Raw genomic sequence first — 25,000 nt, forward strand, 5'->3', positions numbered from 1 at the left:
CATGCATTTCCACCCCACCCTTGTAAACTAGGACTGCTACTAACGATTATTTTATTATTAAATACATTAACTTTCTAGATTAACAGTTTGGTTTATAAAATCTCATAAAATAGTGAAAAATGTCTGAATAACACTTTTATATATAAAAACATTATTTATGCATACTTAAAAATATCCAATATTATAATAATATAAACATATACTTGATGTCTACATACATAAATATGACTGACAATAATACATGTGAGCAGATTAATGTTATGATAATATAATATTCGTGGCTTCAGAAGAATGTGACGCGAGCGAGGAGGCGGCGGCTGACACAGAACTGGTATATTATACGAAGAGACATTCTTTGAATATTTGTTGTTAAAGTGGATCTGTGTGTGACGAGGAGGGGGCCGTTAACAACACAACACACTGACGGCTTGTGTGCGTCTTCAGGTTCACACTTTTTCATTTACATTTATTGAACATTTTCTGGCACAAGATTTAAATCCAGCACAGCACACACGACAACAACAACACAATGAAACACAATGTACTCAATGACAATAATTATACAAAACATCCATTGTGAATAAATCATACTTATTATTAAGTGTGTTTCTGTTCACTACAAACTCTTCCAGTTTTAATTCACATATACTCTACATTTGTTTAATTTCAAATTTTATTCTATTCTTATGTTTCTTGTAAACATTTTTTATAATATTTCAATATTTGCTCTCATTTTCCATTTTAATTTCTCTCCCCGTGTTTATGTTTTGCACTAATACACAAAATCAAATGTATATGACTCTGACGTCCCCTCTGTCCTGTGCACTCAAGGAGGTTATTATATATTTATATATAATTATTATAGATATATATATATAACCAGAAAAGGTTATTATATATTTATATATGATAACTTTATAGATATATTTATATAAGTGCTTTATAGATGTGAGCAGCACTCAACGACTTGAAAACTAATTGTGATTCTTTTCGACTGCTATGATTCCCAACATTAGAAGGAATTATTTAATCATTGGTATTCTTATTTTCATTGAAAGATATATTAATAATTATATAAATTATATTTTTGACAAATCTTTTGCCTTTAACAAATACTGATCTGGATGTTGCACTCGTCCTATAATAAATATAACAACTATAATAAATATAATAACTATAATAAATATAACAACTATAATAAATATAATAACTATAATAAATATAACTATAATAAATATAATAACTATAATAAATATAATAACTATTATAATAACTATAATAAATATAACAACTATAATAAATATAATAACTATAATAACTATAATAAATATAAATATAATAAATATAACCATTATAATAAATATAACTATAATAAATATAACTACTATAATAAATATAACTATAATAAATATAATAACTATAATAAATATAACAAATATAATAACTATAATAAATATAACTACTATAATAAATATAACTATAATAAATATAATAACTATAATAAATATAACAATATAATAACTATAATAAATATAACAACTATAATAAATATAACAACTATAATAACTATAATAAATATAACTATAATAAATATAACAACTATAATAAATATAACTATAATAAATATAACTATAATAAATATAACTAATAAATATAACAACTATAATAAATATAACTAATAAATATAACAACTATAATAAATATAACAATAATAAATATAACAACTATAATAAATATAACTAATAAATATAACAACTATAATAAATATAACTAATAAATATAACAACTATAATAAATATAACTAATAAATATAACAACTATAATAAATATAACAATAATAAATATAACAACTATAATAAATATAACAACTATAATAAATATAACTAATAAATATAACAACTATAATAAATATAACAACTATAATAAATATAACAACTATAATAAATATAACTAATAAATATAACAACTATAATAAATATAACAATAATAAATATAACTACAATAAATATAACTACAATAAATATAATAAATATAACTATAATAACTATAATAAATATAACAATAATAAATATAACTATAATAAATATAACAACTATAATAAATATAACAACTACAATAAATATAACTATAATAAATGTAACAATAATAAATATAACTATAATAAATATAACAACTATAATAAATATAACAACTATAATAAATATAACAACTACAATAAATATAATAAATACAACTATAATAAATACAACTATAATAAATATAACAACTATAATAAATATAACAATAATAAATATAACTATAATAAATATAACTATAATAAATACAACAACTATAATAAATATAACTATAATAAATATAACAACTATAATAAATACAACAACTATAATAAATATAACTATAATAAATATAACTACTATAATAAATATAAATATAATAACTATAATAAATATAAATATAATAAATATAACTACTATAATAAATATAACAACTATAATAAATATAAATATAATAACTATAATAAATATAACCACTATAATACATATAACTATAATAAATATAACTACTATAATAAATATAACTACAATAATAAATATAACAATAATAAATATAACTATAAATAATATAATTTTGATCTAAATCTTGGTGGATTGTTCAGCCCTGGATATTACACATAAAGATAATAAATAAATACAAATAAAAAGATGTTTCCAGTTTGAACATTAATGTGATGCATAGTTTTTATTTTTTTATGTTTGCCCTCTTCTCTGCTGCTTATTGTAACGCAGATGTTGCTCACAGCCGGACTGTGAGCTGCGTGTGAGAATATTGAAGTGATCCTGTGAGTGGTGTGTAAGACATGATTTAATCTTCTCATAACTGCCTGTTAATAATGAGCTTCATGTGTTTGTGGAGCAGCTGAAGTCATTTATAAAGAGTTCAAAAAGAGAAAAGAGGTTTTATCTTGATAAAAGGATTGAAATCATTCAACAATTACCAAAACAGTTTCCGCTGCATGATGTCGTTTTTAACTAGTAGTCCAAACAGCGCGCGGTGCCTTCAGGCTCTCCGGCAGCAGAACTCTGCCGGTGCAGCAGACAGTCTGAGACAAAGGCTTCTTTGAGCTGCAGATTATCTCAGGTGTGTCAGGTGTGTGAGGTGTGTGAGGTGTGTGAGGTGTGCCTCCAGACATTCCTACCGCTGCTGTCTGGTGACATCACAGCCTCACGCTCAGGACGGGTCACTGTGGCCGGGGTCAAAGGTCACAGTCAGACAGGTGGAGTCTCATACTCAGAAATAACCCGTTTATTAACGTCTGATGTTTGTGGTATGGAGCTGTTAAAGAACACACCTTTAATGTGTCAGCAGGTAACAACCAGTGGTGGACAGTAACCAAGTCCTGTACTAAAGTACACATTACAGGTACTTTACTGGAGTATTTTCCTTGTGCTACTTTATACTTCTCCTCCAGACACTTTGTACTGCACTACATTCTCTGTCATCATAAACATTGTGTAAATATGATGTTTGGATGTAAACTCTCCAACATTGAGATTTAAGGAAATCTGCATCAATTAGTGTTGATAAAATAAATAAAAGTCATTTCATAGTTTCAGCTTCTCAAATGTGAAGATTTGTTGCTTTTCTTTTCAATTATCTTTACTTTCTGCAATCGGTGCTTTTACTACTTTAACTACGTTTAAAGCTGTTTCTACTTCAATACTTTGACTAAAGTAAGTAAATGCAGGATCTTTACAGGATCTGAGTACTTTCTCCACAGCCGTGTTTACTCTTCTGACGTTTCTGTTGTTCAAACCGGCGACAAGAAGCTTCTTGTTTTTCTGCTCCTAAAATAGAGCTGGGAAGATCAACACGTAATATTTCAGATTCCAAGGAAGCTGAAGCTGCACGATTATCTCAAACGATTCTTCATGGATTTAAAGGTCCAAATGTGTTTTTGCACCTTCACTGTCACGTTTAAATAAACTGCTTTCCCTCCACGCTGAGATACATTCACTACAAACCTTTGCGTCAAGACTTCCATCTCTCTTCCTCTCTGGACTGCAGCGCCCCCTGGTGGCTGTGAGTTTGGGAAGAATTTATAATGAGTGCAACATTTTAAACGTCAACCATTTCCATTTAATTGAGGGAAGCCAAACTCGTGATGGAAGTTAATATTCATATATAATTAATAATATTCGATTCATCGTGCAGCCGTAGAACAAACTACTCCAGTGCTCGAAATACCTTTTTCTGTTTTTGTCAAAATCATTTGTAGTTGCAGCACAGTTTGGGATTTGGCCACACACACACACACACACACACACACACACACACACACACACACACACACACACACACACACACACACAGTTAATAGCAGAAGCCCCCAGAGTTGTGTCCCACATCAGTCGGCTGCGGGAGAAACTTATTTAGTAATTATCCTCTGAGCGCAGATACATGTAGCTCCGGAGGAAGAAAAGAAGAAGAAGAAGAGAGAGCGAGGCTGTAACTGAGCTGCTGCAGAGAGGGAGCGAGGGGGGAGAGAGAGAGGGGGGAGAGAGGAGCGTCTGCAGAGAGGGAGACGAGAGAAAGCAGAACAGTGCAGTCAGGGATTGATTGAATAAATGCGGTAAAACCTCGGCGCTCTGAGAGGGTTAGAATTACTGCTGAGTGGAGGGAGAGAGATGGGAGAGGAAGGAAGGAGGATGCGATGCTGAGGGAGAGGCAGGTCGAGGTGGAGGAGGGGGGGGGGGGGCAAGTCGAGGATGTGCATGGGACGAAGACGGACGATTGCAGCTTAACCTCATTGGCTGACAGGTGGCGGCTGCTTGAGCCAATCCCCTCTGACTGTGTGTGTCCTCTCCTCAGATGATGGGGAACAGCTGTGACCGAGGTACCGTCTCTCCCTCCCTCTCTCTGTGTTTCTGTCCGTGTCATGTGACCGACTTTGTCATACCTGGCTTCCTGCGGCATGTTGCCTCAACTTTGAAGAAGAAAAGCGATGATGTCCCGCCGCGTTTGTTTTAATTTGGACCATCATCGCTTCCTCTTCCCCGTCGTATTTCGTTGGGTTAGCCGGGGGTCGTGCATGAAAGTTTGTCCCCCGGCTTCCCTTTGCAGCGCTGCATGCTCCGTGCAGCGTGTGCACTCTGCAGCTGGAACTTGATCCAGCACTAAAACAAAAAGCTGCTGCATGCTGCGTTCACTGTGGCTCCGTTACAGTGGGTGAGCTGAATGTTTTCTCTGTTGTGTCTTCATATCATTTCATCATCATGTGAACTCCACACGCGGCTGATTTCATGTCTCAAGTGTTGATGTTGGTGATGATGCTGCTCTGCCAGCGTTGGATTATAAAGAACCATAATCTGTGATTTACCTGCTGATGAACTTCAGTTGATTCACGACCTGCAGGCTTTCTGGTAACACTGAACTTTAACCCCTTTAATTAGCATTTAAAAGCACTATTTAAACATGATGTTGCTGTCCGAAGGTTCTTAATGCTATAATCCCTCACTTTATATTATTACAGCTGGAGCTGCTTCCATTAGTCCAATAATCTCCAACTATTCCTGCAGAAACGTCTTTAAAGTGTGTTTCAGCCTCAAACCTGGAGATCTGCTGCTTTTCTGTTTTATATTAAAGTGACAAAACATTTAAAGACAACAAAGCATTAATGTAGAGAATGATCTTTAGTTTAAAGGCAGTGTGTAAGAATAAATGGTTTATAATGACACACTTATAAGAAGATAGATAAGTGTTTATTAATTAAACTTCTTCTTTGAAGACATGTTCAATTTATTATTGTTACTTGTTAAATGTTAGAATTGAATTCCTGGCTCGACTGGAACATAAAACACAGTCTGTCAGTATCTGATATCTTTCTGGATCGCTGGTTCAGGACCGATGAGATTAAAACTTCATATTCGTTTCCTGGTTTGTTTTACTTTCTGGCTAAATCAACTTCTTCAGGACGATTTACATAAAACAAAACTTTTTATTTATTCCATCAACAAATCTCACGTTCAGACCGACAACACGTTAGTGCGTCTCTAAATACCGTCTCACTTCCTGTCAGCTGCTCGCACATTGGTTCCCACTGAAGACGGACATCTTCGTTTGTCTGGGGACTATCTTCAGCTCGAGTGATATTTGATATCAGTTTCTATATTCGTAATATTATGGCGTCGAATTCGTACATTTAGCTTTGCACTCGGGCTAGTTAAGGTTGGACTGAAAAGTCCCAGCTGACATTAGCTAAAGCTCATTTACAGACGTTTATTCTGGGGGGGCCCCATCTGGGTTCTGATCGAAGTGTCGAGCATTAAATCACACTTTAGACGTTGTTTTGTGGACAGTTAATATCTTTAATTTGTGAGAAATAAAACTGACGGGCAACATCTTTTTATATTATATCCCTGAGATATTAATAACGCTTTAGTAAACAGTGTTGATTTGTGCAGGTGTTTTGAGGTTCACACGTCTACTTCCTGTAACTAACAGAGAAATACGTCTCAGCTGTTTGTTTATGCGTCATATATAATACATATTCTGTCTTGTGTATATATATAAATCCAACTCTAACTAATCAAGACACCAGATAAAGTAATCCTGCTCAAAGAGGGCGAGCCTCCGCTTTAACTCTTCACTGCCAGAGAAATACTATATATTAATATTATCTTCCATTTGAACTGAGTTAAACATTTAAACCAACGTCAGTCCTGATCATAACCACTAAACATTAGTGTTGCAGAATGTTAACCCTTTGAATCTGTTGTTTACTAAGTCATAATATTATATCACACTTGCACAATGCTTTCAGAGATCTCTAACACGCTTCATACACAGAAAGATAAAAAACTAAACATTGATTTTAATGCATTGTATTAGATTTATATTTTTGATAAGCGATGAATCGTTATTTGTTAACGCAAAAATCAGATAAAGAAGCTTTCAGCCTCTTAAATCTGGAGATGTGCTGCTTTCCTCTGACAGAACATTAAGACATTAAACACATTAAATACATTTAAATACATTTAAACACATTAAATACATTTAAATACATAAAATACATTTAAACACATTAAATACATTTAAATACATTTAAACACATTAAATACATTTAAACACATTGAATACATTTAAACACATTAAATACATTTAAATACATTTAAACACATTAAATACATTTAAATACATTTAAACACATTAAATACATTTAAATACATAAAATACATTTAAACACATTAAATACATTTAAATACATAAAATACATTTAAACACATTAAATACATTTAAACACATTAAATACATTTAAATACATTTAAACACATTAAATACATTTAAATACATTTAAACACATTAAATACATTTAAATACATTTAAACACATTAAATACATTTAAATACATTTAAATACATTTAAATACATTTAAACACATTAAAAACATTAAAATACATAAAATACATTTAAATACATTTAAACACATTTAAACACATTAAATACATTAAAATACATAAAATACATTTAAATACATTTAAATACATAAAATACATTTAAACACATTAAATACATTTAAACACATTAAAAACATTTAAACACATTAAATACATTTAAACACATTAAACACATTAAAAACATTTAAACACATTAAATACATTTAAAGACATTAAAAACATTTAAACACATTAAATACATTTAAACACATTAAATACATTTAAACACATTAAATACATTTAAAGACATTAAACACATTAAATACATTGAAACACATTAAATACATTGAAACACATTAAATACATTGAAACACATTAAATACATTTAAATACATTAAATACATTTAAACACATTAAATACATTTAAACACATTAAATACATTAAACACATTAAATACATTAAATACATTAAATACATTAAACACATTAAATACATTAAATACATTAAACACATTAAATACATTTAAAGACATTAAACACATTAAATACATTTAAACACATTTAATACATTTAAACACATTAAATACATTGAAACACATTAAATACATTTAAACACATTAAATACATTTAAACACATTAAATACATTTAAACACATTAAATACATTAAACACATTAAATACATTTAAACACATTAAACACATTAAATACATTAAATACATTTAAACACATTAAATACATTAAATACATTTAAACACATTAAATACATTTAAACACATTAAATACATTAAATACATTTAAACACATTAAATACATTAAATACATTTAAATACATTAAATACATTAAACACATTAAACACGTTAAATACATTTAAAGACATTAAACACATTAAATACATTAAACACATTAAATACATTTAAAGACATTAAACACATTAAATACATTTAAACACATTAAATACATTTAAAACACATTAAATACATTTAAACACATTAAATACATTAAAGACATTAAACACATTAAATACATTTAAACACATTAAATACATTGAAACACATTAAATACATTAAACACATTAAATACATTTAAACACATTAAACACATTAAATACATTAAATACATTTAAACACATTAAATACATTAAATACATTTAAACACATTAAATACATTTAAACACATTAAATACATTAAATACATTTAAACACATTAAATACATTAAATACATTTAAATACATTAAACACATTAAACACGTTAAATACATTTAAAGACATTAAACACATTAAATACATTAAACACATTAAATACATTTAAAGACATTAAACACATTAAATACATTTAAACACATTAAATACATTTAAACACATTAAATACATTTAAACACATTAAATAAATGTAAACACATTAAATACATTTAAACACATTAAATACATTTAAACACATTAAATACATTAAATACATTTAAACACATTAAATACATTAAATACATTTAAACACATTAAATACATTTAAACACATTAAATACATTAAATACATTAACACATTAAATACATTAAATACATTAAATACATTAAATACATTAAATACATTAAATACATTAAATACATTAAACACATTAAACACGTTAAATACATTTAAAGACATTAAACACATTAAATACATTAAACACATTAAATACATTTAAAGACATTAAACACATTAAATACATTTAAACACATTAAATACATTTAAACACATTAAATACATTTAAACACATTAAATAAATGTAAACACATTAAATACATTTAAACACATTAAATACATTTAAACACATTAAATACATTAAATACATTTAAACACATTAAATACATTAAATACATTTAAACACATTAAATACATTTAAACACATTAAATACATTTAAACACATTAAATACATTAAACACATTAAACACATTCAATCAAATTCTTCAAATCAAATCAAATTTATTTGTATAGCCCAATATCACAAATTATACATTTGTCTCAGTGTTTACAGACTGTACAGGTTACGACACCCTCTGTCCTTAGACCCTCTGTCCTTAGACCCTCGCATCGCACAAGGAAAAACTTCCTAAAAGAAACCCCATAATTAAAGGGGGGAAAATGTTATAAACCTCAGGGAGAGACTGAGGAGGGATCCCTCTCCCAGGACGGACAGACGTGCAATAGATGTCGTGTGTACAGGATAAACAACATAGTACAAATACAACATTTGACAGAAATTATGTTGTGTTGGAAAAGAGAAAGTTTGGATGAATCCAGGAAAATGTCAATAAGGCTTCCCGGTGTCCAGCAGGACCAGGGCAGCAGGCGCTGTCACGATTCATGATCCTGACGTAAACTTTATCAGTGGCAACCTGCCACATGAGAGACAGACACTCCGGGGATGATGCCCCGGATGGTGAGTTAGTAACAGACATTTACATAATGCATACAGATAGAGAGGGAGAAGAAGAGAGGGAGGGGAGGAGAGAGGAAGAGAAGGAAGAAAGCAGGGAGGTGTCCCCCGGCAGTCTAAGCCTATAGCAGCATAACTAGGGGCTAATCCAAGGCAAACCTGAGCCAGCCCTAACTATAAGCTTTATCAAAAAGGAAAGTCTTTAGCCTACTCTTAAATGTGGAGAGTGTGTCTGCCTCCCGAACACAAACTGGAAGCTGGTTCCACTGGAGAGGAGCTTGATAGCTGAAGGCTCTGGCTCCCATTGTACTCTTAGAGACTCTAGGAACCACAAGTAACCCTGCAGTCTGGGAGCGTAATGCTCTAGTTGGTTTATAAGGTACTATGAGATCTTTAAGATATGCTGGAGCCTGACCATTAATTGATTTGTAAGTCAGGAGAAGGATTTTGAATTCCATTCTGTATTTTACTGGGAGTCAGTGCAGAGCAGCTAATACAGGAGTAATATGATCCCGTTTCCTTGTTCTTGTCAATACACGTGCCGCTGCATTTTGGATCAACTGAAGAGTCTTAAGCGACTTTTTGGGACAACCTGATAACAATGAGTTGCAGTAATCCAGCCTTGAAGTAACAAATGCATGGACTAGTTTTTCTGCATCATTTTGAGGATGTGTCTTATTTTTGCAATGTTACGTAGATGAAAGAAGGCAGTCCTTGAGATTTGTTTTATGTGGGAGTTAAACGACAGATCCTGATCAAAGATGACGCCAAGATTCCTTACAGTGGTGCTGGAGGCCAAGTTAATGCCATCCAGAGCTTCTATGTCATAGAAAATGCGTTTCGGAGGCGTTTAGGGCCAAGTATAATAACTTCAGTTTTGTCTGTGTTTAACATCAAAAAGTTGCTAGACATCCAAGTTTTGATGTCCTTAAGGCTTGAAGTTTAGCCAATTGATTGGTTTCATCTGGTTTAATTGATAGATATAATTGGGTATCATCCGCATAACAATGAAAGTTTATAGAGTGGTTCCTTATAATTTTGCCCAAAGGAAGCATATATAAGGTGAATAGAATCGGTCCAAGTACAGAACCCTGCGGAACTCCAAGACTGACTTTGGCTGTCATGGAGGATTTATCGTTAACAAGTACAAATTGAGATCGCTCAGATAAATAGGACTTGAACCAGCTTAGTGCGGTTCCTTTTATGCCAACACAATGTTCCAGTCTCTGTAGTAGAATGTCCTGATCAACAGTGTCGGAAAGCAGCACTGAGGTCTAACAAGACAAGAACAGAGACAAGTCCTTTGTCTGATGCCAATAGAAGGTCATTGGTAACTTTCACCAGTGCCGTCTCTGTGCTATGATGAACTCTAAATCCAGATTGAAAAACCTCAAATAAACTATTATTATGTAAAAAGTCACACAACTGTTTTGCGACTGCTTTCTCGAGGATCTTAGCGAGAAAGGGAAGGTTAGATATCGGCCTATAGTTGGCTAAAACCTCTGGATCAAGACCAGGCTTTTTAAGAAGTGGTTTTATTACAGCTACTTTAAAGGATTGGTACGTAGCCAGATAATAGAGACAGGTTGATCATATTTAATAACGAGGTGTTAATTAAGGGTAAAACTTCTTTAAACAGTTTAGTTGGAATCGGGTCTAAAAGACAGGTTGATGCTTAGACGATGAGATTGTTGAAGTTAGTTGGTTAAGGTTGATTGGAGTAAAACAGTCTAGATATATTTCAGGAGTTACAGATGTTTTTAAGGTTCTGGAGGTTGAAGTTAAGTCGTTACTGATTGAGGTCAGGAGGAGATTAATTTAGTCTCTAATAATTATAATGTTATGGTTAAAGAAGCTCATGAAGTCGTCACTACTGAGAGATATAGGAACAGAAGGCTCTGTAGAGCTGTGGCTCTCTGTCAGCCTCAGTGCTGAACAGAAACCTGGGGTTGTTCTTATGTTCTTCTGTTAATGAAGAGTAATAAGCTGCTCTGCATTACGGAGAGCCTTCTTATACGTTTTAAGATGATCTAACCAGACTAAACGAGATTCTTCCAGTTTAGTGGAACGCCATTTACTTTCAAGATTTCTCGACTTTTGTTTTAGTTTGCGGATTTGTAAATTAAGCCGGAGCTTTCTTTTTCTGTTTTATGATCTTCTTCTTTAGAGGATCGGCAGAGTCGAGTGTGTAAATTCTGCTGTGTGTGTGTGTGTGTGTGTGTGTGTGTGTGTGTGTGTGTGTGTGTGTGTGTGTGTGTGTGTGTGTGTGTTACACACTGATTATAGCAGCTGACGTACTCTGACTAAATAAAATAAAATAATCACCTTTGCCATATTCAATAACATGGACCTGAATTCATTCATTAATTAAAACTCAAATGTCCGCAGTGAGAGGTGTAATATCGTTGAGTATATCAGCAGCTTTAGATTTAAATGGTGAAAGCAGGACCTCTAGAGATTCTTCTCCTGACGTGTCTGACTGCTGTCGTAGTGATTCTGAGCTTCCTGTCTGCCGCGCACGGCGCCGGCAGGAACGTCTCTGCCGCATGTTAACGGACTCGGAGGTGATTCAGGAGCTGCTCAGGCCTCCAGAGAGACGACCTCAGACAACATGGCTGTTGAGGGAGCTGGAGGGGAAGTAAGAGGGTCTAAATTTAGCGTTACAAAATCAATTAACCTGGACGTGAGCCAGCTCTGAGGACGGGCTGACTGGAACCAGGACTATTTAAGACTTGCACTAGTTATAAACCCCATTACAAGACGCAATGTTACAAACAAACAAATCACTTGGAGAGAGAAAACATGAGGTCAGTGAAATGACCAGCTGTAAATACAGAGGAGCAGTGATGAAAGTGTTTATAGATATTTAGATGTTTCTTATTCCAATCAGGAGCCCGAAACATAAAAGCTTTTCTACCAACTTCTAAAGATACAAACGTTAAAGAGGTCCGATCACAGCTTCTTAGTGATTGTGATTAGTGAGTCACGCATAAGGAAGGATAAACGTTGTATTTTTGTCACTCTTATGATCATATTAATTGAGCTGGTGGGACTCTGCAGATTTGCTCGAGGGCACTTGTTTTGCAGGGCAGACGTGTCCTACTGTCCTTGACACACTTCTCTGTAACCTCCCACTCAGACAGACGGACGTAAGCAGAAATAAGCAGAGCAGCACAGAAACACTGCCGCTCCTCAGCTTTGTACTGAAGTATCTGATCCCAATGCAGTAGTTTGGCTCTTTAATGTATTTTTGGGGCCTTTTGTTGGGAGATAATGAAGGAATGCGCTGCAGGAGGCTGTGACTGCTCAGATGCTTCCATGAAATATGAATTCATCACTTTTCAATCTTACAATACCAGAAATGTAGTAGCTGATACCACTGTAAAAACAAAACAATAGCTCCATGTTCTCCCACATACACAGGAAGTTAAACTGCTCATAATTCATCTGATATCTATTTTATATTGCTGTAAGAACTGTATTTACGTTTCCTGCCAAAAACTACATTTTACATGATTACGTTTGAACCCATCATGATAACGTTATAATTTATCTTCAACCAATACTCATTTTTACTGAATAGAGCCTGAATGCATCATAACTAAAGTCAATGCGACCTCCGTTAGCGTTAGCTGTTAGCTCCCTTATTTCACCAAGCAGGACCGTGCTGCCCAGCGGCTGCTAACAGCTAACTGCTAACGTTAGCTAGCTCTCCTGCAGATTTCAACACAGATTTGTTGTTCACTATGTAACATCATCAGGAAAGAATAGTGTGTGTCCCAAACACATTTTGTATCGTCCCGGCCGTTAGTCTGGAGCTGCCCAGTATTTGGCTCACTAAAGTCAGACTAGGAGTTTAACGTCAAGAATATTTTAATGGATGACAGCAGCCGTGTTTCCGAGCGTTATATCCGGGGAGACATCAATCATGTGACTTAAATGTTTGCGGTGTCAAAACTTATGCTGCGAATGTGTTCCAACAAAAACCACCTCAAGTCAGCAAACACTCTTTTTACACAATTGAAGAAGTCTTTTTGTATTTAGCCGTTTCCGTCCTGCTTCGCTAACGTTTATGGAAACACGGCTAATGTTAGCTTTGACTCTGCAAACGTATCTTTAGTCACTTACAGGACAATAAGTGAACACAACTTATTTGTATTTGTCTCATAACTAATGTCTGTAAACCAGTGTATACTCGAGCACAGTTGCATATTCTGCCCGTGTGGCAGTACCAGATGAAGTGTAGCAGCACATTCAGGTGGAATTCTCTTATAGTGTTCGACATGTTTGTTTTTCTTAATCAAACCTACACAAACAGAAAAAATTAGTGCTGCAACCCAGGATTATTTTCATTATTGCTCAATCTCGAAAATAATCGATTGTTAATTGATAATTGATTTGTTGTTTTGTCTATAAAATGTAAAAAGAAACCTGTGAACAATGTCGATCAGTGTTTCCCAAAGCCCAGGCTGACGTCCTCAAATGTCCTCAACTCAAAGATATTCAGTTTACTGTCGTAGAGGACGAAAGAAACCAGAAAATATTCACATTTAAGAAGCTGGAATCAGAGGAAATGACTTAAACCGATTATCAAAATAGTTGCCGATTAATTTAATTGTTGACAACTAATTGATTTAATTTAAATACCTAAAATACATCAAGCTTGTTCCAACAAATAACATGTTCAATTAAAGGTGTTGCTTCCACTTTTATTTGTTTAAAAGATTTCCAGTCAAAGTTGCCTTCAGCTGCTTCTTTGTACAGAATAGAGAAATACTTTTAATTCAATGTGTCCAATAAAGCAAACACCTCAGCCGTCAGCTCTTTGAAACATTCATTAAAACTTTATTTTGACTCGTAAATTCATTGAGATAGATGTGATAAAAGAATCATTTATTAGTCCCACAGGGATCATAAGTATTATCATAATAAGAAGTGAAAGGTTAAAAACAAAAGAGCAAAGTAAAGTAGACGCACTGAACGATGTATAATATTACAGGAAATGAAATTGCACATAATTGGCGATATAGCACATATATGTTAATGAGGTAGAGACCTTTATTACAATACAGCACAGTTAAAAGTTAGAGTTGGGCACCAAGAAACTAAATAATAAAAAATACAAATAAACTAAGGCAAATGAATCAACCAGAAGAAGAAACATTTAAAAACATTCCAAGGATAAAAACGTTCAGCTTGACTTCGTTCTGCTTGTTTCCATGTTGCAGGTGCACGATGAGAAACTAGATTTCCAAACTCAGTAAAAACAGCCGGCACGTAATCATTTCATCGTGTTCAGAATGTTTACACCCACAAAGATGCCGCCGCCTAAATATATTTCTCACATTCAAAGTCCAGAATGAAACTTGTGAGTGGATTCAGATCCTCTACAGACGAGAAAGACATCATGTGCTGATGTTTTTGGCGTCTTTTTAAAACACGAGGATTGGACGAGTAAAGAACTGGTTGCGCTTGATTTGTCCACCTGCTGAAGGTGCAGGAGCCATTAAACCTCCTCCACCGTGTGTGAATGTCCCCTCGTCCTCCATCCGCCTGCTTCGCTCTGACAGCTCAGGCTGCTGATGATTACAGAGAGGAGGAAGACACTCGGCTTTCACCTAACACTGTGTCTCTTTCTGTCTCTGCAGAAGTGTCTTCGGAGCGTTCTCCGAGGAGGAGGAGTATCTCCGGTCTGGGGAGTTCAGAGAAGAGCGTCGCTGTGGACACTCCGAACTCGTCTCCTTTTAAAGTGCCGGTGAGTTTCAATGTACAGTACTCTCTACAGTAATATCTAATGAACCATCTACAGCAGTGGTTTTCAACCTTTCTGTGGCCAAGGCACACCAAAGACCAAGCCAGGGGTGGGGGGGGGTGCTAGTGCATAGTTCACTCCTCCCCTTTCCTCCGCTCTGAAGGTGTGTGCAGGAGGAGGGAATGTGAACGAGCAAGGCAGGAAGAAAACAAAAAACTTGAATTTCAGGGCGCGCGGGGTTCCGTTGCGGGTTTCGGAGTGCCGGTGCGAGAGCTGTCGGGGCTCCCCCCACAGTACCCTCTACTGTACCCTCTACTGTACCATCTACAGTACCCTCTACTGTACCCTCTACAGTACCCTCTACTGTACCATCTACGGTACCCTCTACTGTACCCTCTACAGTACCATCTACTGTACTCTCTACAGTACCCTCTACAGTACCATCTACAGTACCCTCTACTGTACCCTCTACAGTACCATCTACAGTACCCTCTACTGTACCATCTACGGTACCCTCTACTGTACCATCTACGGTACCCTCTACTGTACCGTCTACTGTACCCTCTACAGTACCATCTACAGTACCCTCTACTGTACCCTCTACAGTAGCATCTACAGTACCCTCTACAGTACCATCTACGGTACCCTCTACAGTACCATCTACTGTACCCTCTACAGTACCATCTACAGTACCCTCTACTGTACCCTCTACAGTAGCATCTACAGTACCCTCTACTGTACCATCTACGGTACCCTCTACTGTACCGTCTACACTACCCTCTACTGTACCATCTACAGTACCCTCTACTGTACCCTCTACAGTTACCTCTACTGTACCATCTACAGTACCCTCTACAGTTAACTCTACAGTACCCTCTACAGTACTCTCTACTGTACCGTCTACTGTACCCTCTACAGTACCCTCTACTGTACCATCTATAGTACCGTCTACTGTACCCTCTATAGTATCGTCTACAGTACCCTCTACTGTACCCTCTATAGTACCGTCTACAGTACTCTCTACTGTACCCTCTACAGTACCCTCTACTGTACCATCTACTGTACCCTCTATAGTACCGTCTACAGTACCCTCTATAGTACCGTCTACAGTACCCTCTACTGTACCGTCTACAGTACCCTCTATAGTACCGTCTACTGTACCCTCTACTGTACTCTCTATAGTACTGTCTACAGTACCCTCTATAGTACCGTCTACTGTACTCTCTATAGTACTGTCTACAGTACCCTCTACTGTACCATCTACAGTACCCTTTACAGTACCCTCTATAGTACTGTCTACTGTACCCTCTATATTACCCTCTACAGTACCCTCTATAGTACCCTCTACTGTACCCTCTATAGTACCGTCTATAGTACCCTCTACAGTACCGTCTACAGAACCCTCTATAGTACACTCTACTGTACCCTCTACAGTACTGTCTGTAGTACCGTCTACAGTACCCTCTACTGTACCCTCTATAGTACCATCTACAGTACCCTCTACTGTACCCTCTATAGTACCATCTACTGTACCCTCTATAGTACCATCTATAGTACTGTCTACAGTACCCTCTATAGTACCGTCTACAGTACCCTCTACTGTACCCCCTACAGTACCCTCTACTGTACCCTCTACTGTACCCTCTACTGTACCCTCTACTGTACCCTCTATAGTACCCTCTACTGTACCCTCTATAGTACAGTCTACAGTACCCTCTACTGTACTCTCTATAGTACCGTCTACAGTACCCTCTACTGTACCCTCTATAGTACTGTCTACAGTACCCTCTATAGTATACTCTACTGTACCCTCTATAGTACCGTCTACAGTACCCTCTACTGTACCCTCTATAGTACAGTCTACAGTACCCTCTACTGTACCCTCTATAGTACTGTCTACAGTACCCTCTACTGTATTCTCTATAGTACCGTCTACAGTACCCTCTACTGTATTCTCTATAGTACCGTCTACAGTACCCTCTACTGTACCCTCTATAGTACAGTCTACAGTACCCTCTACTGTACCCTCTATAGTACTGTCTACAGTACCCTCTACTGTATTCTCTATAGTACCGTCTACAGTACCCTCTACTGTATTCTCTATAGTACCGTCTACAGTACCCTCTACTGTACCCTCTATAGTACAGTCTACAGTACCCTCTACTGTACCCTCTATAGTACTGTCTACAGTACCCTCTACAGAGCCTTTAATCACACATCAGTCTGTTAGTGAAATTAAAACACCTCCACCTCTCACATGTGGAGATCTGCTGAGATCATATGTAGTATTTTAACATTACTTTTACTCAGTAAAGGATCTGAATACTCTCCACCTGTTATTTAAAGACATTTTATGGACTAAATGATGGATTATTGAGTCACATTTTGCAGCTCCAGACTTCTGTGAGTTTGTAATACGTGAAGCTGTTTTTCATTTTGATTCTTTTATTGTGTTGACGGCTGAAGGAAAAAATAACCCCTCGTCAGCATTAAGATCACTGATTTGAGCGTGTCACAAGGCTCAGAAGTGTAACTTCTTGCAGAGTCTTTGTGTGTCTAAGTATTTTTAGATGCAGTCACACTTCAGAGAGTTTCTTCATGCAGTAAATACAGACAGAGAGCATGCTGGGAGATGGTGCAGAGGTACTGATCATAAACACATCCAGCGGTGACGAGTCGTAGCTGTGATCACCTTGTGGAGATATTCTGGACGTGTTTGAAGCGTTCCTGCTCCATTAATGGGAGCCAATGAGCCTGAAGGGAGTTTGTGGGGGGGGGCGATATGTTTGAGGTTATTAATATCTCAGGAAATGAGGCCGCTCACTTCCTCTGCTGCTCTGCATGGGGCTTTTATTGTCACGCAGGATCTGATCGGTGGAGAGAGAGCAGCTGAGACATGTGACACACACACACACACACACACACACACACACACACAGACTACATGCACGCTAAAATTCCACCATTACTCCAATAATAAAGAATTTTCTGAATTAAGCTTTATTTATTTATCTTTCAGGGTTTTTTCAGTAAACGTCTCAAAGGCTCCATCAAGAGGACGAAGAGTCAGACCAAACTGGACAGGAACACCAGCTTCAGACTGCCCTCGCTCCGGCCTGCTGACGCCGACAGGTGTGTGTGTGTGTGTCTGTGTCTGTGTCTTTGTGTGTGACCACTCTGGGACGTCTCTGTATGTTTAGCAGTGATTGCCCTGGGTTTACTGCTTTGGGGGGGGTGCGTGGCGGATTCTATTTAGTTCCCTCGTCTCCTTTCCTCCGCTCTGACTGTAGGTGCACAGAAATTAGATCAATAGCATAAGCGTTTTGTTTATTTAATAAAAGAGCACCTGTCAATGTGAAGAGGGAGTTGTGAATAAAACAAAAAACACCTTGAATTTCAGGGGGGGCGCAGCACCCTCCAAGACAATGGTAGGGGAAACACTGGTATAGGCGCAGGAGCCATCATTACGTTACCGGGGGGGTGTGTGTGTGTTTGCGCGCTGCCCTTTACATGAAGACGTCTCTCCGTGTGTCTCTCTTTCTTCCAAAGCGTTCATCAGACCTGCAGCGACACATTTAACGCGGCTTTGACTTTATTGAGCCGAAACATTTTCATGGCAGCTTCTGCCTCCTGACGCACAGACTGCAGCGCTGCTGCCGTAAGACGCGTGCAGAGACTCACTTTGAAACCCGAGGAGCAGCGACACGAGCTCATCCTGGACGGCTGCAGTTGTCATGCTGAGAATGGGATCTATGGTTAAGTGCCTGTGCAGCCCTGCACTCAGCCTCCGCACTCTTGCTGATGCAACGATATCAGAGCTGGATGATGATGGATATCATTTTGCCACACTGAGACAATTAAATAGGGCGTTCCAGCTGTACTGGGAAGTCCGAATTTCTGAGTTCCCAGTCGGAAATTACAGCTGGAACGTCCCCTGAAGTCGGATTTCTGACATGGAAAGTCAGGAGAACCAACCCTGGCCTTAAAATCCAAGATGGCTGCCCCTCGCACTAACAGTGTGAAAGCTGGAGTAATATTTTATTATATACTGTTTCTTGTATAAACTGGTATAGCTAACAGCTAACAAAGCTACAGTCTTCCGACTTGTTGTACTGGAACAACGTCACGAGTGTGACTTCATCCCCAGTACAGTTACAGCATGAGCCTGTGGTGACCAAACTACGGCCCGCCGTGAATTCTTTTTAACATTCACCATCAAACAATTCATAACATGAGTTAATCATCTGAACAATGTCCAATTTTATGACAAACAATTAGGAAAATATAGTTTCTTTACCAAATAATTATAGATTTTTAAAAACAAAGTCGAGCCAGTTTCCCACCGTGACACACGTAATTTCACAACTTTGTTTTTTTCCATTTCTGCATTTAAAGTCGGCCTTCTTACTTCTTACCCTCGATCAGGATCATTTTTATGGTTGGTGCATAAATATAAAAAATTAACAATTAACAATATCTACAAAATATAAACAGCAGAGATAATGTACAACACAAGGGCAGTATATATAATATTATTATTATCACATGATAATAACAACAGTATTCTCATGAATGATGGACATCTGTGCACATGTGGAGTTTATAAATGCAGTGAGAGGGAGTGCAGCTTTATATTCAACAGAATGTCAGCCAGCTGGGCAGGAGGATAATGCTTTATACACACACACACACACACACACACACACACACACACACACACACACACACACACACACACACACACACACACACACACAGCCTCTCTCTCATCAGTCAGCTCTGAGCTCTATCCTGATGGACGGTTCGTCTTCTCTCCTCCGGAGAGCTCGGAAAGCTCAACTACCCAAAACTCTGAGGTTCAGGTAGGACCGTGTGTGTGTGTGTGTGTGTGAGGACTCCTCACAGTGAAGCTGATGCTCATCTTATTTAATGTGCTGTTCTAAAGTTGTTTATATTTGCGCAGGCCTCCACAAAGCTACGAGCATGTTGCAGTATTCTCTCTTATATAATATAACTCTCTTAAACTCAAACTCATAAAAATGTTAATGGATTTAATTTATCTCCTTTATACAATCCATGTAGAGAAAGGAGTCGACCAGGTGGAACATCCTGTAAACCTCGGGTCTTCAACAGGGGGCCCGTCACCCTTTGGGGGTCCTCTGAGTTACTGCAGGGGGACTGCCAAATCATGTTTGATAATGTCTGGAAATCAGTTTTAAACCAAAATATGTCAAATACACATTACAGTAACATGAATACACCATATTATCAGCTATTTATATATATATATACATTTATATAGCTAACTTATGCTAAGTCACTGGGGCTCCTGTCCATAACAATGAACGAGTGGATACATATGATTATTATTTAAATAGCTTAGTATTGTATGCACCATGATTCAAAAGTCTTTCTGGATTCAGAACGTAGCAGTTGATTCATGTTAAACCTGCACACATTACTTTTTACTTTAACGTTTTTAGTATTTCTCGGTGGCTTCAAGAATATCAAGTTCAACAAATAAAAATGCAAAATGTAATGTGTAGGATTAAACTAGCTGTGTCTTTATTTCTTATAACTTGACAGTTTAAAAAATAAATCAGCTTCTCTGTTGCCCATTGTGTGTGTGTGTGTGTGTGTGTGTGTGTGTGTGTGTGTGTGTGTGTGTGTGTGTGTGTGTGTGTGTGTGTGTGTGTGTGTGTGTGTGTGTGAGGGAGCTGGTCATTTTAATTCTCATGGATAGTTTACATCTCTTGAAAATGTTACAAACTAGCTTTATTGGTATGAACGTTTTAAGAAACAATAGTCCCAAAGCATCAAAATAAAATGTTAAAAATAATTTGATTTTAGTTAGTGAATATTTAAACGCCACCTGTCAGCAGATGATTTTGACGTGCTTCAGAGTGGATCATTTTGTAGAACAAACAATTAGCCAATTTATCTAAAAAATAAAATGATTTCAGAAAACAGAGAACATGTCCGTCCCAGTTTTCAAAGTCCAAGCTGAGGTCTTTAAATGTGTTGATTTGTCACTTTAATGGGATAAAAACAGAGAAACACATATTTGAGAGGCTGAAACAGCATTTAAAATTACTTCAATGTTTCATCAATTAACAAAATTGTTTAATAATTCCAATTAAATTTTCTGTCTATCGACTAGTCGACTAATCATTGCAGCTCTAAAACCTTTAATTATTCTGGTTTATGAACTAAAGTAAAGCTGTGACCCAGCTGGAGGTGTTGCTGACCTCTGACCTCTCAGGAGGCTGGCAGTGTGTGTGAAGTCACCGTGGACTGGGACGCACATTCTCACTATTTTCTGACATTACCGTTAGTTGCAGCCCGACGTTTCACTGAAGTAAAAGTAAAAATATGTAAAAGAAATACTGAAGTAAATGTACTTGGTCTGATTTGGTTGACATGTTTAATGTCCTCAGTGAGTCTGATGTCGCAGATCTCAACCCACTAATCCAGGTTTACGTAACTCCTGACGCAGCAGGAGGATTACACACACACACACACATACACACTCACACACACACACACACACACACACACACACACTGATCTCCTGAAAAGTCTTTGGGGGTTTCTAACAATCAGCTGATCTGTCTCCAGTGAGGGGATATTGTTTGTATATTAATAATCTGTTTAAAAGTAAAAATCCTTCAGATATATCTGAAGTCAAAGTCCAAATGTATTTTGAACATCGTGTCTTCAAAGGAAGTCCAAATACATCTGCAGTTATTTATCCTGCAGCATTTCGGGATCAGAGAAACTCCAGTTGTCGTCTTCTGTGAGGCGTGTTTCAACATGTTAAATAATAATAATAATAATGTTAACATGTTGTTAACATGTTGTTAACAACATGTTGTTAACATGTTGTTAACAACATGTTAACAACATGTTAACAACATGTTAACATGTTGTTAACAACATGTTGTTAACATGTTGTTAACAACATGTTAACATTATTATTATTATTATTTAACATGTTGTTAACATGTTGTTAACATGTTGTTAACATGTTGTTAACAACATGTTAACATTATTATTATTATTATTTAACATGTTGTTAACATGTTGTTAACATGTTGTTAACATGTTGTTAACAACATGTTAACAACATGTTAACATGTTAACAACATGTTAACAACATGTTGTTAACATGTTGTTAACATGTTAACAACATGTTAACATGTTAACAACATGTTAACAACATGTTAACAACATGTTAACATGTTGTTAACATGTTGTTAACATGTTAACATTACATGAACACTGTGATTAATGCATCAGCTGTAAATACTGAGAGCAAAGAAAAGAAAATCCTCATAATAACCCTTCTGATTTTATTTAGATTTATTGAGAAGTATATTCAGAGGCAGAATATATATATATTTTTTACATTACATTTTCTGTTTAATTCTAATAACTAATATTGTTATTCACTTTTTTTTGTTTATTAAATGTATTGTCTTCCATTGATCATTGTTTCTTTCCGCTGATTTTTACTTTATTTTGAAAATACTCCACTAAAAGGTTTCTTCTTCTCCTGCTGATAAAGCTGCGATTGCTGCGTTGACCTCTTCTCATTAACCTCCCCCCCAGAGTCTGTAGTTAAACGCCCGCCTTGCTCCTCGCTGCGTCACGCTCGGCTGCCTAGCGCCCGCTGTCTCCGAGAGAGGCGGTAGCTATGGAAACGCTCCCGGAGGCCCGATGCGATTGGTCACGTCCCAGGACTGTGTTGTTTACCGCCTGCCGGACCACAGGGAAGCTCCAGAAGAGGCGTCCGCTGCGAGCGGAGCTTCTGCTGTGAGCTGGCGGGGTCGAGGTGGGAGGATGCTCTGGGGAACTCCCATCACCTGGCTCGCTGCTTGTTGTTCGTAGGTATCACTGCTCTACTGTCAGCCGTGGAGCTCAAACAGTCACAGGAAGTTTGACGAAGCTCGTCGTGTCTGAACACCTGCGTCGTGCTCAGCGGTGCTCAACGGCGCCCCCGGCAGCGTCGTTTTAATTCTCAAACATCCTCAGGACCTGAAGCTTTTTTATTCCTTCACATTTACGTTCACATTTCCCTCTTGTCTTCCAGATCTCGCGGGCTCCCCAAGCTGAAGGAGTCGACCTCCCATGAGTCTCTGCTGAGCCCGGGCAGCGCGGTGGAGGCTCTGGATCTGAGCATGGAGGAGGACGTGTTCGTCAAACCGCTGCACAGCAGCATCCTGGGACAGGACTTCTGCTTCGAGGTGAGGACGATGGAAACTCATAGATTATCATCATTACACACATTCATGATCCTGATGATCAGAAGCATGCTCAGAGGAGGGGCATAGCGTTCTTCACTGTGTTCGATCATGTGTCAGAGTACATTAAATATAAGTTTGGGGATTTTTCTAGAGCTGTACCGAAGAGCTTGTAGCTTCATCAACATTCAAATTCTAAATCAACATTTAAATGCTGTGCAGCTGTTTTTCTTATTGTTCTGCGTCTGACTTCATTGTGATTAAACCGTCTGTGCACAGATACAGATGAGGCTGCACTAATATTATATATAATAGTATTATGAGTATTATAATAATATTATGAGTATTATAATAATATTATGAGTATTATAATATATTATAAGTATTATAATAATATTATGAGTATTATAATAATATTATGAGTATTATAATAATATTATGAGTATTATAATAATATTATGAGTATTATAATAATATTAGTATTATAATAATATTATGAGTATTATAATTATATTATGAGTGTTATAATTATATTATGAGTATTATAATTACATTATGAGTATTATAATTACATTATGAGTATTATAATATATTATGAGTATTATAATAATATTATGAGTATAATAATAATATCAGTATTATAATAATATTATGAGTATTATAATAATATTATGAGTATAATAATAATATCAGTATTATAATAATATTATGAGTATTATAATAATAATATTATGAGTATTATAATTATATTATGAGTATTATAATTATATTATGAGTATTATAATTATATTATGAGTATTATAATATATTATGAGTATTATAATATATTATGAGTATTATAATAATATGAGTATTATAATAATAGTAGAGTATTATAATAATATTATGAGTATTATAATTTATATTATGAGTATTATATAATATTATGAGTATTATAATAATAATATCAGTATTATAATAATATTAAGTATTATAATAATATTATGAGTATTATAATATATTATGAGTATTATATAATATTATGAGTATTATAATATATTATGAGTATTATAATGATATTATGAGTATTATAATTATATTATGAGTATTATAATATATATGAGTATTATAATGATATTATGAGTATTATAATTATATTATGAGTATATATAATAATAT

The 25,000-nt window shown here is 35.6% G+C and overlaps 1 protein-coding gene across 6 annotated transcripts in view; it reads left to right on the forward strand.

Annotated features, from left to right (window-relative positions):
- Positions 1-25,000, forward strand: part of rasal2 (RAS protein activator like 2) — an 87,534-nt gene that overhangs the window by 44,765 nt on the left and 17,769 nt on the right. For 5 of the 6 annotated variants that reach the window (XM_029453177.1, XM_029453174.1, XM_029453175.1 and 2 more), the window contains 3 exons: positions 15,496-15,602; positions 18,619-18,731; positions 23,692-23,845. In XM_029453177.1, the coding sequence (XP_029309037.1) occupies positions 15,496-15,602; positions 18,619-18,731; positions 23,692-23,845 (374 nt within the window). Of the gene's footprint in view, positions 1-4,841; positions 4,895-15,495; positions 15,603-18,618; positions 18,732-23,691; positions 23,846-25,000 lie in introns of those variants that run through there. The other variant, XM_029453178.1, reaches the window with a different exon arrangement.

The sequence above is a fragment of the Cottoperca gobio genome, chromosome 17 (assembly GCF_900634415.1).
Source record: "Cottoperca gobio chromosome 17, fCotGob3.1, whole genome shotgun sequence".
Taxonomy (NCBI): Eukaryota; Metazoa; Chordata; class Actinopteri; order Perciformes; family Bovichtidae; genus Cottoperca; species Cottoperca gobio.